General features: G+C 41.9%; 2 protein-coding genes and 1 pseudogene across 4 annotated transcripts in view; 1 reads left to right on the top strand and 2 right to left on the bottom strand.

Moving 5' to 3' along the window:
• The window catches only part of LOC144667643 (lysosomal alpha-glucosidase-like), a 43,153-nt pseudogene extending 39,928 nt beyond the window's left edge, over positions 1 to 3,225 (bottom strand).
• LOC144699801 (lysosomal alpha-glucosidase-like) overlaps positions 1 to 12,390 on the bottom strand; it is a 125,073-nt gene extending 112,683 nt beyond the window's left edge. Inside the window, exon 1 of the mRNA XM_078571051.1 lies at positions 12,360 to 12,390. The gene's annotated coding sequence lies outside the window, so the exon portion shown is untranslated. The remainder of the gene's footprint in view (positions 1 to 12,359) is intronic.
• Positions 1 to 17,272, top strand: part of ccdc40 (coiled-coil domain 40 molecular ruler complex subunit) — a 135,573-nt gene that overhangs the window by 60,049 nt on the left and 58,252 nt on the right. Inside the window, exons 1-2 of one of the 3 annotated variants that reach the window (XM_078571047.1) lie at positions 12,896 to 12,935; positions 15,901 to 15,964. In XM_078571047.1, coding sequence (XP_078427173.1) covers positions 12,919 to 12,935; positions 15,901 to 15,964 — 81 coding nt within the window. In that variant the 5' untranslated portion in view covers positions 12,896 to 12,918. Of the gene's footprint in view, positions 1 to 12,880; positions 12,936 to 15,900; positions 15,965 to 17,272 lie in introns of those variants that run through there. The other 2 variants (XM_078571048.1, XM_078571049.1) reach the window with 2 other exon arrangements.

The following is a 17,272-nucleotide window of genomic DNA, read 5'->3' as shown; positions in this document are numbered from 1 at the left end:
AGTTTTAAAAAATATTCTTTCTTGGGATATGGGTGTCGCTGACTAGGTCAGCATTTATATTGCCCATCCTTAATTACCCTTGAGAAGGTGGTGGTGAACTATCTTCTTGAACCATTGCAGTCCATGTGGTGTAGGTACACCAACAGTGCTATTAGGGAGGGTGTTCGAGGATTTTGACCCAGCGACACTGAAGGAACGGCAATATAGTTCCAAGTCAGTATGGTGCGTGGCTTGGAGAGGAACTTGCAGGTGGTGGTGTTCCCATGCATCCGCTCCCCTTGTCCTTATAGGTGGTAGAGGTTGCGGGTTTGGAAGGTTATGTCGAAGGAGCCTTGCTGAGTTCAGACAGTCAAAAAGAAAATGATACAGCTTCAATGGCACTGACAGAAATGTTCTATCATATCACATGCAACAGTTACTGGTCATTAAACTTTTTTTAAAACAAAAGCACTTCCCTTTTAACGAGTTGTCTGTAAGTTATCAGTTATTCAAATCTGCTTACAATGCCATTTGTTATGTGGGTTCCTTGCATTGAGTGCAAGGGCTCTTGCCATTTAAAAAAAATCCTTCAGTACCATAGGTATTTTTGTAATCACTTGATCCTATACTGTTGAAGCAAATACATTTGACATTAACAAAGGAGGCCTCATTTTTAAATCAAAATAACTTGCACTTATTTAATGCCTTTAATGTAGAAAAGCATCCCAAAATGCTTCACAAAGGCATAATAAGACAAAATTAGACATGGAGACAAAGCGATATTGAGACCAAAAGTTTTGTCAAAGAAGTGAGTTTTAAGGATGGTGTTCAAGATGGAGACTTGAGAGGTTCAGTGAGCAAATTTCAGAGCATTCACCACCACCTTCTCAAGGGCAATTAGGATGGTCAATAAATGCTGGCCTAGCCAGCGATGCCCACATCCCATGAATGAATTTTTAAAAAGTAAACTGCTAAAGTCATGTCCACCAACACTGGGTAGAATGGTGATGCATAAGAGGCCAAAATCAGAAAAACAGAAAGTTCTCAGAGGGGTTGTAGGGCCAGGGGATGAATCGGAGACAATTTAGTTCAGCGGGTGGGTGAGCAGGATGTGGTGTGGGATAGGATAATCACAGCATCTGGAAGAGCTGAAATTTACACGATATGAAGGATGGGAGGCTGAGCGAACTTTGGAGGAGAATGAAATCTAAGCTCCGGGGGAGGGAGTCAAAATTAGTAATTAGTGCACTGTGAACCATTCATTTCAGCAAATTTATTGAATTATTAAGTCCATTCTTTTATAGTTATTTGAAAACCAAATGGGTGCGAATTGCCAATTAACTCTATTTGAGAGTGAATTATGTTGCTGAAGGCAGAAGAATCAACCATCAGCAATTCACACTTCACACACATAACTAAACAGGATCCTAACTGGTTTCAAAGTTAAGCTGAAGAGTTTGAAACTAGTTTGTGCTCTCATGTGGGTACCAGAACATTTTAAAAGAATGCATCAGCATATAATACTGGGGAGCAATACACAAAACCAAATCTCAAGAAAAGATCACGAACGTCATTGCAGCTATCAATTATGCCATTTGAAAATCTAACAACAGGACCTTAAGATGGAGGCAATCCAGCAGTGTTTAGAGATGTGCAAAAGGGTATGTAGATGGATGTCAAAGGGTCGATGCGCAAGAATAAAGTTAAATGGCTGCAACTCTATTGAAGATAACTTTCAGGGCTATGTTTGCTTATTTTCACAGCCATAATGAGATGTGAGTTTCCCAGCTTTAATAGAGGACAGATAAGATAGGTGATATAACATAGAAAATAAATTTGAAAAACTGAGAAAAGAATCTAGAGTAAAATATTAAACAATATACAATTAACCAGGGTTTCTGGTAACCCAGGAAGTCCAGGTTCTGTTGACTCTTGAAACAGGTCACCACCTTCTTGGTATTTTAAAAGAAACAGATTCCAAACCCTCAAAGAACAAACTAATTTCAAGCAAGCCTATACAAAATTAACTCTGCTTTCTGGCAATTGCATGCAATTTAATGGCTGAAACATTTTGACACATATGTCTGCAAATTGGAGCAAACAGAATAAAAATATCAAAAAGATAACTAATGAGCAAGACTTTATCCATTCTGCCACATTCCTAACCCATTATAATGAATAGCGACTGAGGTTACATTTCTGAAAGACATTTGCCTACATAAATCTATAAATTTAACCAGCTTAGCTCCTGATCAGGACAAATTCAAATAATCCTGTAGTAACACAGGTGGCACTTAAGTATACAATGTTAGGAAAGTTATAACTCTGGGTCCACTTCATGTAAACTGTGGAAAGTTAGTACCAGAGACACAGGTGATCCAGAAGACATGTTTAAAAAGTTGTTCTGACTTTTAAAAAAATCTGAATCCACTTTATTTGTATTACTTAAAATATCAAGAGACTTTATCTATGGTCAAATGTAACTATTTCCAACATTAACTGGAAATTTACAGAGATTAATAATGGCTGTATCAGCATTGTTATCATCACATTGACAGCCTACAACCTTCTTTATGATTTCACTAAAATTAGCTTTTCAATTGCCATTACTTACGGTAAAATGAAGTCTACCTGCTGTCTCGTACATTACATTCAACTGAAGCATCATCATGTCATTCAGGAACAATGACTTCTCAGTACAGCTGTGAAGCCAGTACTGGTTGGAGAAAGGTAATCCATGTTGTAAGAAGGATAGTTTGCTGGTAAAAAAACAAAGTGGGGCGCCTGTATTGGCTCTTGGATTCCAGCAACAGCCACGAGCCTGACAATTCTTCATATCAATCAGCTTATTAAAGCACAGTCAAACCTACCATTAGGATCAATATCACGCTGAGAAACACTGAGAGGCACTGTGATAACTCTTATTGAATGATACCTTGCTCAGTGTTTCTGAGGTCTCTGTTCTGTTTCTATAATTTGGAGATTGCCACAATAGGTCTAGTTTAGTTTTGCCCATCTTAATAGATCTAGATATTACCAGAGAATCTGGTTTAGAACAATTATGTAAATAATCACTCTAACTAGAATGACATTGAGCAAAATGACCCCATATTTGAAAGCAGCAATTTCATGTATTCTTGGCTTAGCCACAAATGAAAGTCCAATGACTCCCATTCCTTCATTTCCTGAAACAAGAGCCCACTCATCTGCTTCAAAATGTAGAGCAACCATGACAAAAAGACAGGTGGTCTTGAAGCTGTGGTTTAGTTTCTGTACCCAGATGATAGAGGAGAAAAAGTGCTGTTTAAAAAGAATTCACGGCAGTTTTGTGCTACTAACGCATCAGAATGTTGACAAACAAAACGTATCATAAAAGAACAGAATGCTTTCAGAATACAGGAAGATAAAAGCAGGTTTGCAGAGTGGGTGGATAAAAGGCAAATAAAATTCAATACAGTGTTAGAGGAGGGGACAGGGGAAAGAGGCAAACTGAATTCCTTTATTTTTCTCGCTGTCTGTCCATAAGCAGATGTTTTTTGAAATAGGCTGTGGTGTGTTTCCCCAAACCCTCCATTTGTGAAGTCAATTTTAAAGTAACTCACAGCAAACTCCCTTTAAGGTTAAATCAAGTATTGTTTATTCATACATTCAAAACAAGGGGACGGTCGTCACAACAACACACACAAGCACACAAGAAGGAAACCAAAGATATGGATATTAATTCATGTGAATGTGAGGGGTCCTTCATGTAGGAGTTAAGGTTCAGGCGGGTTCAGCTACTGAAAGCAGGAGTTGCAGAATTCCTTTAAAGTTGGTGATGCCACAGCAAGACGAGGTTGGTATACAGAGACTTGGTCCGCTCTACAGGTGATGACAGGAATCTTCCAGAGAACCAGGCTTCGAGGAGGCTTCGACTTGAGACAGGCTTGTTGTCAGCCTGAAGTCTGGCTTTGGTGTTGACAGGCTGGCTGTTTAGCAGCAGACTGATTTGGGAGTCTATTAACATTAAAACTTTCCAAAGGCCAAAGGAGTTAGGTCATGTGGTGCTGCCCATTGATCAGTTGGTTTCAGGTTAACAATCAGTTTCAAAGTCTCTGGTCAAAATCCATTGTTCACCTCAGGAGTTAGATGGTGGCTATTAGCGGCTCGGCAGTTATAACGAGTTTCGATGGTTCTCTCTTTGTTTTAAGTCCAGGCTGGGGAGACAGACCATCTGCTTCCCCCTTGTTTCATTGATTGTAATGGGTTCACACAAAGATAGGTGTGAGATTCCACAAGGATTTGTGGAATTGAGGGTTGAGCTTTGTCCTGCAATTACAATTGGAAGTTCCCAGAACTGTAGCCAACTTGCAAATCATGTGACCTGTAGCAGCCATGTTTATAGTCCAGCAAAGTCCATTTTTAAATAAAAGTGAGGTTTGATTTAAACGGTTTATGATCTCTTTTGTGTCTTATGGACATGACAATAGCGAAGCATGAGGTTGTGGTAGAAGGATAAGGAGGCAATTTATTCATTTCTTGGGACTTAAGAAAGTAAATAAAGGTAGAGAAGCAAAAAGAACTAAGAATACGGATACATAAATTGTTAAAAAGTAGCAATGCAAATTAATAAAGCCTTAGAATTCTGGAATTCATTTCTAGTGGAATAAGATGCAAAGCATGGGAGGTACTGTTAAATTTATGTAGACCTTGGTTGGATCACACTCAAGAGTATTGTATGCTGTTCAGTTTGCCAAACCTGGATGTGGAAAAACTGCTGTCACATATAGGCCAGTCCAAAACAAGTGGGAATAAATACAATAAAAGCAAAATACTGCGGATGCTGGAGATGTGAAATAAAAACAGCAAATGCTGGAATCTATCAGCATTTTAAAGTCCTGTTGAGTTGGCCTACATAGCAATAGCAATTACATTTTCAAAAGTAATTGGTTTGGGACATTGAGAATGCTAGAAAAATGTAAGTTTATGCCTTTAAAAAAAATGTGTGGGTCTGTTTAATGTAGGCAGGGCCAGGAAGAGAAATCATGCGTGCTTCTCCTGTTTTCGGACCCCTAAGCTCCCCCAACACCTCCCCCACCCCACATCCTTCTGGTGTCCAGAATTAGAAATGACAGTCACAGTGGGCATTTGTAAGTGTGGTTAGTTTCAATGTAAAATTAGAAAATCATAGAGTCATAGAGGTCTACAGCACAGAAAAAGGCCCTTCGGCCCATCGAGTCTGCGCCAGTCAAAGAAGTATCCCATTTTCCAGCACTAGGCCCATAGCCTTGTATGCCATGGCATTGCAAGTGCACATCTAAATACTTCTTCAATGTTATCAGTGTTTCTGCCTCTACCAACCTTTCAGGCAGTGAGTTCCAGATTCCTACTACCCTCTGGGTGAAAAGATTTTTCCTCACATACCCTCTAAACCTCCTGCCCCTTACCTTAAATCTATGCCCCCTGGTTATTGATCCCTCCACCAAGGGGAAAAGTTCTTTCCTGTCTATACTATCTATGCCCCTCATAATTTTATACACCTCAATCATGTTCTCCTTAATCTCCTCTGCTCCAAGGAAAATAACCCCAGTCTATCCAATCTTTCCTCATAACTAAAACTCTCCAGCCCAGGCAACATCCTGGTAAATCTCCCTCTAGTGCAATCACATCCTTCCTATAATGCGGATTCCAGAGCTGCATGCAATACTCTAGCTATGGCCTAACCAGTGTTTTATACAGTTCCAGCATAACCCCCCTGCTCTTATATTCTATGCCTCAGCTAATAAAGGCAAGTATCCCATATGCGCTCTTAACCACCTTATCTACCTGTCCCGCTACCTTAAGGGGCGTGTGGACATGTACACCAAGGTCCCTCTGATCCTTGGTACTTCTCAGGGTCCTACCATTCATCATGTATTTCTGTGCCTTGTTTGTCCTGCCCAAGTGCATCACCTCACACTTATCCGGATTAAATTCCATTTGCCACTGATCAGCCCGTCTGACCAGCCCGTCTATATCCTCCTGTAATCTAAGGCTATCCTCCTTACTATTTACCACCCCACCAATTTTGGTGTCATCCACGAACTTACAGGTCAACCCTCCTACATTCAAGTCTAAATCGTTTACATATACCACAAACAGCAAGGGACCCAACACCGATCCCTATGGAACCCCACTGGACATAGGCACACAGTCACAAAAACATCCCTCGACCATCACCCTCTGCTTCCTGCCACTCAGCCAATTCTGGATCCAATTTGCCAAATTGCCTTGGATCCCATGGGCTCTTACTTTCATTATCAGTCTTCCATATGGGACCTTACCAAAAGCCTTGCTGAAGTCCAAGTAAACTACGTCAAATGCATTGCCCTCATGTACACACAGTCTCTGATTAATCCCTGCCTCTCCAAGTGTAGATTAATTCTGTCCCTCAGAATTGCTTCCAAGTTTCCCCACCACTGAGGTTAGACTGACTGGCCTGTAGTTCCCTGGTTTATCCCTTCCTCCCTTCTTGAATAACAGTATCACATTGGTTGTCCTCCAGTCCTCTGGCACCTCTCCTGTGGCCAGAGAGGTATTGAAAATTATTGCCAGTGCCCCTGCTATCTCCTCCCTTGCCTCACTCAACAGCCTGGGATACATTTCATCTGGGTCTGGAGATTTATCTACTTTTAAACCTTAGAACCGCCTCCCTTTCTATGCTAATTTCTTTAATTATATCACAGTCCTTCTGCCTGATTTCCATTTCCAAGTTGACCCTCTCACTTGTGAACACCGATACAAAGTATTCAGTTAGAACCCTACCTACGTCTTCCAGCTCCACATACAAATTACTACCATGGTCCTTAATGAGCCCTACTCTTTCCTTAGTTATCCTCTTACTCTTAATGTACTTGTAAAATAACTTTGGATTTTCCTTTATTTTACCTGCCAATGTTTTTTCATGCCCCCTTTTTGCTCTCCTAATTTCCTTTTTAAGTTCCCCCTACACATTCTACACTCCTCTAGGGCTTCCGTTGATTTGAGCCCATGGTATCTGCCATTAGTCTCCCTTTTTCTCTTTATCCAATCCTGTATATCCCTCGACATCCAGGGTTCCCTGGGTTTGTTGGTCCCATCCTTTGTCTTTACTAGAATATGTTGGCCCTGTAACTCTCCCTATTTCCTTCTTGAATGTTTCCCACTGCTCTGACACAGAATTACCTATAAGTAGCTGCTCCCACTCCACTCTGGCAAAATCATATCTGATTTTATTAAAATCGGCCTTCCCCCAATTTAGAACTGATTTCTGGCCCATCCTTGTCCTTTTCCATAACAACCTTGAATCTAATGGAGTTGTGATCACTCTCTGCAAAATGCTCCCCCACTGATACCTCTACCACTTGCCCGGCTTCATTCCATAAAATTAAGTATTTCAATACCTCTCTTGTAGGACCTTCTACGTACTGGTTTAAAAAGCTCTCCTGGATGCATTTTAAGAATTCCGCTCCCTCTAAACCTATCACACTATGACTAACCCAGTTAATATTGGGGAAGTTGAAATCCCCCACTATTACTACCCTATTATTTTTACTATTTTTATTTTTATTATTTTTAATATTTTATCACTCAATGCAAAGTGTAATTTTTCTGCCAACCAAGCCCACTTGTGTGGACAGAGATAGCAAATAGAGGTAGCATTTAGCAAGACTTCTTGGCTTTTGTATTCTTATTTATAAAGTCCATTGAAAGCTAAGGTTTCAGTACATTCACGTGATACACTTTACAACCATGGCTTTGTCAGACAATTGTACCGTTCATATTATGCAACCAGTTCTGCTTCTTTGAACTTGGCCCTATGCAATATCCAGACAGCAACATCCAAAAGACTGGAACCTCACAAACATCGCAACCAACCACCCTATGTACAAATGAGGATATCTTGAACTAACAGTATAGACATATTGTATTGGTGCATGATTCCTGGTTTCACTTCCAAGTTTAAAAATGGCAAAACCTTCCAGTAAATTAGCACCAACCAAGTGACCCGCAATAATGTGCTATTTACCTAGCACAAAGGAAGATGGCTGTGGTTGTTGGAGGCCAGTCATCTCCGCTCCGGGACATCACTGCAGGAGTTCCTCAGGGTAGTGTCCTTGGCCCAAACATCTTCAGCTGCTTCATCAATGATCTCCTTTCCATCATAAGGTCAGAAGTGGGGATGTTCACTGATGATTGCGCAATGTTCAACATTCCATTGACCACATTACAGGAAGGACGTAATAGCTCTGGAGAGAGTGCAGAGGAGGTTTACAAGAATGTTGCCAAGGTTAGAAAAGTGTAGCTATGAGAAGAGATTGGATAGGTTGGGGTTATTTTCCTTAGAACAAAGAAGGCTGAGAGGTGGCTTGATTGAGGTGTACAAAATTATGAGGGGAATAAATAGAGTAGACAGGATAAAATTGTTTCCCTTGGCGGAGAATTCTAGAACCAGGGGACATAGATTCAAGATAAGTGCAGAAGGTGTAAGGGGACACGAGGAAGAACTTTTTTACACAGAGGGTAGTGGGTGTCTGGAATTCGCTGCTCGAGTTGGTGGTAGAGGCAGAAGCTCTAAACTCTTTTAAAAAGTACCTGGATCTGCACCTTAAGTGCTGTAAGCTGCAGGACTATGGGCTGGGTGCAGGAAGGTGGGATTAGAAAGGGCACCTGGGTGTCCTCGGGCTGGCATGGACAAGGTGGGCCGAATGGCCTCCTTCTGTGCTGTAACTTTTCTATGGTTCTATGGTTCTATCCACACAAGTGGGCTTAGTTGGCAGAAAAATTACACTTTGCATTGAGTGATAAAATATGTTCTAATTTTACATTGAAACTAACCATACTTACAAACGCCCAGCACAGAGCATGTATTAGGAGAGCAAAGTACAGCAGATGCTGGAAATCTGAAATATAAGCAGAAAATGCTGGAAACACTCAGCAGGCTAGGCAGCAATCTTTGGAGAGAGAAACAGAGGCAACGCTTCAGGTCAATAATCTGCACTAGTTCTGACAAAAGTTCACTGACCTCTGTTTCTCTCTGCACAGATGCCACCAGGCGTTTTGAGCATTTCCAAAACTTCCCTTTCCATTGAAGCAAAAAAACCCTTTCTCCAGCCCTCCAAAAAGCAATTAGATTTCTTGTGAGCCCCTCGTTCCCCACAGCAAGAAACCCAGCAGCCTGAGATCTGGTTTGATACAACATTAAGCATAATTTCAAAAAAACTGTTAAGCTATGAAGATATACAACTTGCTGAGCCAAAAGAATCAATATCTAAGCAATAAATTGATAATTTTTAAAAAATGAGTAATTAATAAAAATGACCATTAAAAAGTGTCAAGCAGCAGAGCTAATAAAAACCTTTTTTGCCTTTTTGCTTAAGAAGCAAAGCTAGAGAGGGACAGACTAGGCCCCACATCCTGTCACCAGAGAAGGGGGAGCAGACAGGAGTCAAGGTAAGGAGTTGGATTTAACTAACAGTGATCTTGTGTTAACTTCTGGCCACACTATGGGCTGGTCTTGGTAGAATTCATATGGAAGTGGGGTTCAGAAGCGGGTTGCCTTTCAGCCTGGGTTATCCTCCTCTGCCCACCCAATGTGTGGAAAGGTTTTGGGGAGGGAGTAGCAGGAGTTTGTCCCCTCCAACACCAAGCAGCCTGTGTACGCATGCGTGTGTGTCCGGTTCACTCCCAGGGTTCTCACACAGTCCTACTCACAGGCACACGCTGTTACACTCTGACTCAGTCATACTCTCTGTCATTCTGTCACTCTCTCACACGTGTGCAAACTCGCACTTGTATTCACCAAGGGAGGACTGAGGTAGGGAGGGAACATAGAACCCTTAGAACCAGAACCACCTGTGGTGGAAGTAAAGCCTGAGCCTGTATTGGAGGTGAAAGTTGCTGAGGTAAAATCTCCATCCTCTCCACCTACCGATCCAGCACCCGTTCTGGCTAAAGATTCTAAGACGTTCTCCTGAGCTGTTTTTTTTTAAATTTGTTCATGGGATGGGACGTCACTGGCTAGGCCAGCATTTATTGCCCATCCCTAATGAGGGCATTTAAGAGTCAATCACATTGCTGTGGGTCGGGAGTCACATGTAGACCAGACCAGGTAAGGGCAGCAGATCTCCTTCCCAGGATGGGTTTTTATGACAATCAGCAATGGGTACGTGGTCATCATCAGACTTTTGATTCCAGATTTTTATTGAATTAAATTTCACCGTTTGCCATTGTGGGATTTGAACCCAGGTCTCCAGAGAATTACCCTGGGTCTTCTGAAATACTAGCCCAGTGATAATACCAATATTGTCACAGGACTAGTATTCCAGCAGACCACCTCCCCCATGGCTTCAAGAACAAGTAAGAATCTGCCTGTTCCTAGCATTGTCTGCACCAATTAAATTTCAACTTATGTTGTTGTCAAAGCCCCGACACCACAGCCCAAATTAGAGACAAAACAAGAAATACAGATCAGCAAATTAGGGAATGGCAGGGTGCCACGATGGGACCCCAGGCCAGGTCGCAGTGAAAATGAACCGGGGGATACAGAAACAAACCGATAATCGGCCAATTATTAGTTATTGGTCCAGAACCTACCTCAGGATATTGATGAGATGGAGCTGAAAGAGTTTTTCACATGATACGATGTGATGGAAGGAACTCTGCATTAACATGAAGAGTAGAAGCTAGAGGGTGTCAGGCTTGGATGGAGAGGTGAGGCACTAGGCACTTTACCTCTTGCCTTGTGCTCCAGCCAGCTCTGAAGGAAGAAGAGTGAAGATTAAAGAAACAGCTCTCGATGACGACAAGGTCGTGACACAATCCACGAGGTAGGCAAGGAGGGACTGAGGAACCTAACTTGTCATATTACTTGGCCAATGACAGCAATCATTGGTCGATTAGCCTGCCAATCATGATGATCTACATGCCTGATTGGCTACTTTGGACACTGACCATCCAGGTTGACAGGCTCTTTGGTCAGTGAGCCTAGGCCACAGTGATAAAGCACTATCTGCGCCCCACTCTCCACTTCCCTGAATATAGGAGCAATTCAGCAGGTAAGTGGCACACAGGGAATTACTCTTTCAGAGAGGCACGGTGGGCCAAATGGCCTCATTCTGTGCTGTAACCATTCTGTGATTCTGGAATTTTATTTGCACCTTCGTGATGTAATCTTATGCTCTGTTCACTCACATGTGCAGATACTATGGAACCAGGTTGTCTATACAAATTGCCACCTCTTGGGCCTTTCAGCTTTAAATCCAAGTTAAATGACCTGTTTGTGTCACTGTAGGCTCACACATTCCAACTTGTTGAGGTACTATTGGGCTGGGCAGCTTTATAAGCATATTCCAGCACCCTGTAGGATTACAACATTAATTTAATTTTAAAGAAAGGCAAAAAAATTCACTGAAGCGTAGCAAACTTAAAGTCTGCCCACATATCTGTCAGTCATTAGAAACGTAGAAACAAGGAGCAAGAGTAGGCCATTCAGCCTTTCGAACCTGCTCCGCCATTCAACATGATCATGGCTGATCCTCTATCTCAATGCCATATTCCCACTGTCTCTCCCTTGATGCCTCTAATATCCAAAAAATTATCAATATCTTTCTTGAATATACTCGGTGACCTGGCCCCCACAGGCTTCAGTGGTAGAGAATTTTACAGATTGACTACCCTCTGAGTGAAGAAATTTTCCTCATCTCAGTCCTAAATGGCCTGTTCCGTATCCTGAGACTGTGGCCCCTGGTTCTACACTCCCCAACCAGGAGAAACATCCTCCCTGCATCTAGTCTATATAGCCCTGTTAGAATTTTATAAGTTTCAATCAGATCCCCTCTCATTCTTCTAAACTCTAGTGAATACAGGCCCAGTCAAACCAATCTCTCCTCACACGATAGTCCTGCCATCCAAAGTATCAGCCCAGTGAACCTTCGCTGCACTCCCTCTATGGTAAGTTTCTTAGGTAGGGAGACCAAAACTGCACACAATACTCCAGTTGTGGTCTCCCTACCTAAGAAACTTACCAAGGCCTTGTACAACTGCAGTAAGACATCCCTACTTCTGAACTCAAATCCTCTTGCAATGAAGGCCAACATACCGTTTGCCTTCCTAATTGCTTGCTGCACCTGCCTGTTTACTTTCATTGGCTGGTGTACAAGGATACCCAGATCCCTTTGTACATCCATTGCCACCGCTTTCACTGTTTGAAGTTGTTGGTGCCTGAAATGCACACCTAACTCTCCTCTCCTGGTCAATGGTGGACCTTTAAAAGTCTGTTCTTTTTCGTGGTGCTGGGAAGCACCTTCTAATGGCCTGACAGGACACTAAATACTTTATAAATTAAAATCTAACAACTTGAAACAAGAACTGAAAGTGCTTACCCTCTCAAAACTAAACGCTGAGATAGATTCTTGTTAGTGGGATCAAAGATTATGGGTCAAAGGACGGGAAAGGGAATCAGGTGCTGAATTGCGGATGGTGGAAGGGCTGAATGACCTCTTCCTGTTCCCCTGGGTAGTCTCTGGGCTACTGATTGTGGGGCTTTGATAAAAATGGAAAGTGCTGGAAACCCTCAGTAGCTCAGGGACCATCTAAGGACCCAGTAACCACTGGAGGAACATGAACAAAAACAAGTTCCGAGTCATTTCGTGTCTGTGTGTGTGAGAGATCGTTTCTTGATCGAGAACCAGGAATGAAATAAATCAGTTGCCAGGAGCCAAATAAATATGGCGGCTCCGCCTCCCTCAGGACTGATTCACAGTCCGCCCACCCCAGGGGGGGAGGGGTCAGAAACATCGCCCCTCTCGTCTCCCATTATTGAAGCCCCGAACAGTCAATGCTTAAATCCCCCTCCGCAAATAGTGGTACAGTCCGGCACGTGACTCCGGCAGCGGCCGGGGAGGTGGTTGTAGTTGTTGTTGTTTCTTAGCAACGGAGAACATGGCTGATGGGGAAAGGTAACTTGGCATCACCATTCCCAATCTATCCACAATGCTTCCCTTTCACATTTAAAAAATAATGTCGTTGTTACCTAGTTGTGCGCGACAGCAGGAAATTCAAAGTAATTTCGAAATTTTATTTAATATTTGCGTTAAAAGATTCCCAGACTCAAAGTTCATTGATCAGAGGAGGGATCTTCAATGTGATCATTTGAAAATGTCACCGCGTCTGATGTATATTCTAACTTGAAAAGGCGCAGTTTTCTTCTGTTCTATTAGGTTTACAATGGGCGTCACTCGATCATTGCGAATTTCATTCCTGAATTTTCCTCGATGTTCACAGTTCTTAAAAGTGTCCTTCCTCTCTGTGTATTTTTTATCGTGTGGTCATCAAACAATATAAATGCATACGTAACTGGTATAGAAGCACAAATACAAAAACAAATACTGCGGATATTGGAAATTTGAGGTAAAAATAGAAAATAGTGAAAAACTCAGCGGGTCTGGCAGCATCTGTGGAGAGAGAATCATTGTTAATGTTTCAGGTTAATCGTCTTTGATCAGAACTGGAAAAAATTAGAGCTGCAACAAGTTAAGCAAGTACAGAGGCAAAGTGTGGGAGGGGAGCAAGGAATAAAAGGAAAGGTCTGTGACAGGGTGGAAGACAAGAAAGATTAAATGAGGCTAATGTGGGTGGTAATGAGACAAGGAAAGTAATAAAACGTTAGGTTTAGAAGAGTTGTAAATGACAACAACAGAATCAATGTCAGCAGCTACTGTCTGAAAGAATTGAAGCGGCTGTTATGACCTGAGATTGTTGAACTCACTTTTAAGTCATGAAGCCTGTAAAGTTTCATTCATGGGTGTGGGCGTCGCTGGCTAGACCACCATTTATTGCCCATCCCTAATTGCCCTTGAGAAGATGGCGGTAAGCTGCCTTGTTGAACCCCTGCAGGCCATGTGTTGGGAAACATCTACAGTGCTGTCAGGAAGAGAGTTCTAGGATTCTGACCCAGCGACAGTGACGGAACAGCAATATAGTTCCAAGTGTGGATGGTGTGTGGCTCGGAGGGGAACTTAACAATGACCTCTGTGTATTTTTTATTGTGTAGTCATCAAACAATATAAATGCATACATAACTGGTATAGAAGCACAAATACAAAAACAAAAACTGCGGATATTGGAAATTTTAAGTTTTCCCATGCATCTGCTGCCCTTGTCCTTCTAGGTGGTAGAGGCCATGGGTTTGGAAGGTGCTGTCGAAGGAGCCTTGGCGAATTGCATCTTGTAGATGATACACACTGCTGCCACTATGCGTTGGTGGTGGGGGGAGTGAATGTTGAAGATGGTTGATGGGTGGAAAGTGCCTAATTGAACATTGAGGTCCTGTTCTTTGAGCTTCTGTAGAGCTTCGTTAGAACAGTGTAGGAGATTGAGGTCAGAGGGAGAATGGGCAGAGGATTAGAAGCTCAGGATCACACATGCGGACTGAACAGAAGTGTTCCGTAAACGAACACCCAATCTTCAACGTGTTGAAACAGGTAGTGCTGCAACAATAGAACTCTGGTTTTGTTTCTGCAATCAGTCACAAATTTAGCTGGATAGAAAAATCTGGTGGTTGGTTTTGAATTTTATAATTTCAGTCCAGAAATGCAAGGCATAAACTTGCATTTGTATGTATTTTGAGCTTTGGTATTACTTGTTACTGATTTATATTCAAGCCATACAGCACTTGGTTTTTACTATTGCTACACCAAAGCGAATGGATCAAGCACATAGTGTAGACACCATGAAATGTGAAAAAAAACAAGTAAATCAGGAAATGTTGTTTGAGGAATGACATCCTTGTATTTTTAAAATCTTAAGATTGTAAGAATGAAAAGGGAAACGGGGAGCCCCAGGTTTTTGAGGTTCTGAAAAATAACTGCAATTAATCAACAGAGCAAGGAAGTCGGAAGGAAACATGCAACTAATTTGGCAGAAATAATAAGTGAAAGTTCAGAAATACAATTCAGGTTGCAACAGAGAGAGTGTAGTTGCAGGCTAGAATTGACAGGGATCACCCATAAAATTGAGACTTTTCTTTTATCTTGCATGAAAGATATATTACAAGAGTCTCCCCAGATCTGAGACTTTAATTCAAACCTTTGACTTTATGCTGCATTGGAAGTTGTTTGACATGAAAGAGAAAACCATGCTTCTTAGAGGAAGTTTGAACAAGAGGGAGTATGTGAAAGTTAAATTTGAGATCAGTGGTGGTAGTGGGGCTAAGGATATTAATAGATGAAGAATAGCTGAAAATTGAATTATCGGAAGTGATGATTAGCTAGCTGTTAGACTTGTTTGACACATGAGTAAACTGGGGTAGATTTTTAGTGTGCCACCTGGTTGTAAAACTGTCATTGAGGATTGGTCACCCATCACAGAAATTGCCTGATTTTCATTTACAAGGTTATAAAAATGGTGTGCTTTCTATAATAGGTGGCAGTTTTCCAGTCAGGTGACATGTTAAAAATGCACCCCAATATGATTTTTAAAAATTGATAGAAACAATATTCATTGAAGAGTGTAGAGGAGACTTTGATCCACTTGTTGGACAATGAGAAGAATTGTGATTGTATGCTCTGAGGGTATGTCTTTGGAATGAAATTGACACTACAGTTATCAGCAAATGAGTAAAATGAGCTGAATAATGAATGAAGGAAGGGATTAATATGAAATTGGAGCACAATGACAGAGAGGGCAGTCCTGAGATAATGGAAAGTGAACCAGGAGAGGCAGTGGCATAATGGTACTGTCACTCACTAGTATTCCAGAGTATCCCCAGGGTAATGCTCTGGGGACTGGGGTTCGAATCCCACCACAGCAGATGGTGAAATTTGAATTCAATAAAAAAAAATCTGGAATTAATACTTTCTGTAGTTCAGTATTGAACATTTATTTTCTATGATTTATTTAATTAATTTGTTTATCTCTTCATAGCCCCAAGCCTGACACTGTTCAAACTTTGGACCAGGATCAAGATGCACCAGAGATTGCACAGACGGTAAATGTGATTTTTGGCTGTTTGATTTTTATTCCACATTTGATAGTAGTTGCTCCTTGATTTGTCTGGCAAACCAAGTAATTCAGTAAGATAAAAGCAAAATACTGCGGATGCTGGAAATCTGAAACAACAACAGAAAATGCTGGAAAAACTCAGCAGGTCTAGCAGCATTTGTGGGAAGAGAAACAGAGTTAATGTTTAGAGCCCATATGACCCTTCTTCAGAGCTAAAGAGAGGTAGAAATATGATGAAATTTATATTGTTTAAGAGGGGGTGGAGCAGGTGAAGCAGGATAGAAGGACAGAGATAGGTGGGAACAAAGGAGAGATTGACAAAGATTTCATGAACTAAAGGACAAAGGGAGTGTTAATGGTAGTGGTAAGGGCTAAAAAAGATGCTGATAGTGACATTAAGGTAAGAAAGCAGAATGTGATAATAGCAGAACAAGGGTAAGCACCCTGTGAAAAAACAACATGGAACAAGTAACAGATGGCCCGTTTGGGGATGGAGTGGGGAGAGGGGGTTGGTGGTGGGGGAAAAAATGATAGGAAATGGGATAAAAGGGCTAAAAAAGGGGATAAAACAATGAATATATAAATAAAAATAAAGGTAAGTGTATAAAAAATAAAAATGAATGTAGAAAAAAGGGATTAACAAAGGGGTGAGGATAGAAGCGAGAATTCATGGTCTGAAGTTGTTGAACTCAATGTTAAGTCTGGAAGGCTGTAAAGTACCTAATCGGAAGATGAGGTGTTGTTGCTCCAGTTTGTGTTGGGCTTCACTGGAACATTGCAGCAGGCCATGGATAGACATGTGGCCATGAGAGTAGGATGGTATGTTGAAATGGCAAGCGACAGGAAGGTCTGGGTCATGCTTGTGGCCAGACCAAAGATGTTCCGCAAAGCGGTCACTCGGTCTGCGTTTGGTCTTCCCATTGTAGAGGAGACCATATTGGGAGCAGCAAATACAGTAGACCAAATTGAAGGAGGTGCAAGTGAAGTGTTGCTTTACCTGAAAGGAGTGTTTGGGCCCTTGGATGGTGAGGAGGGAGGAGGTAAAGGGACAGGTGTTGCACCTTCTGTGATTGCATGGGAAGGTGCCGTGGGAAGGGGATGAGATGTTGGGGGTGATGGAGGACCAGCGTGTCCTGGAGGGAACAGCCCCTTTGGAAGGCTGAGGGGAAGATGAGTTTGGTGGTGGCATCATGCTGGAGATGGCAGAAATGGTGGAGGATGACCCTTTGAATGCGGAGGCTGGTGGAATGAAAAGTGAGGATCAAGGGGACCCTATCATGGTTCTAGGAGGGAG

Source organism: Cetorhinus maximus, chromosome 24, assembly GCF_964194155.1.
Source record: "Cetorhinus maximus chromosome 24, sCetMax3.hap1.1, whole genome shotgun sequence".
Lineage (NCBI taxonomy): Eukaryota > Metazoa > Chordata > Chondrichthyes > Lamniformes > Cetorhinidae > Cetorhinus > Cetorhinus maximus.
The sequence above is the reverse complement of the archived record's forward strand: the minus strand, read 5'-3'. Positions and strand labels throughout refer to the sequence as shown.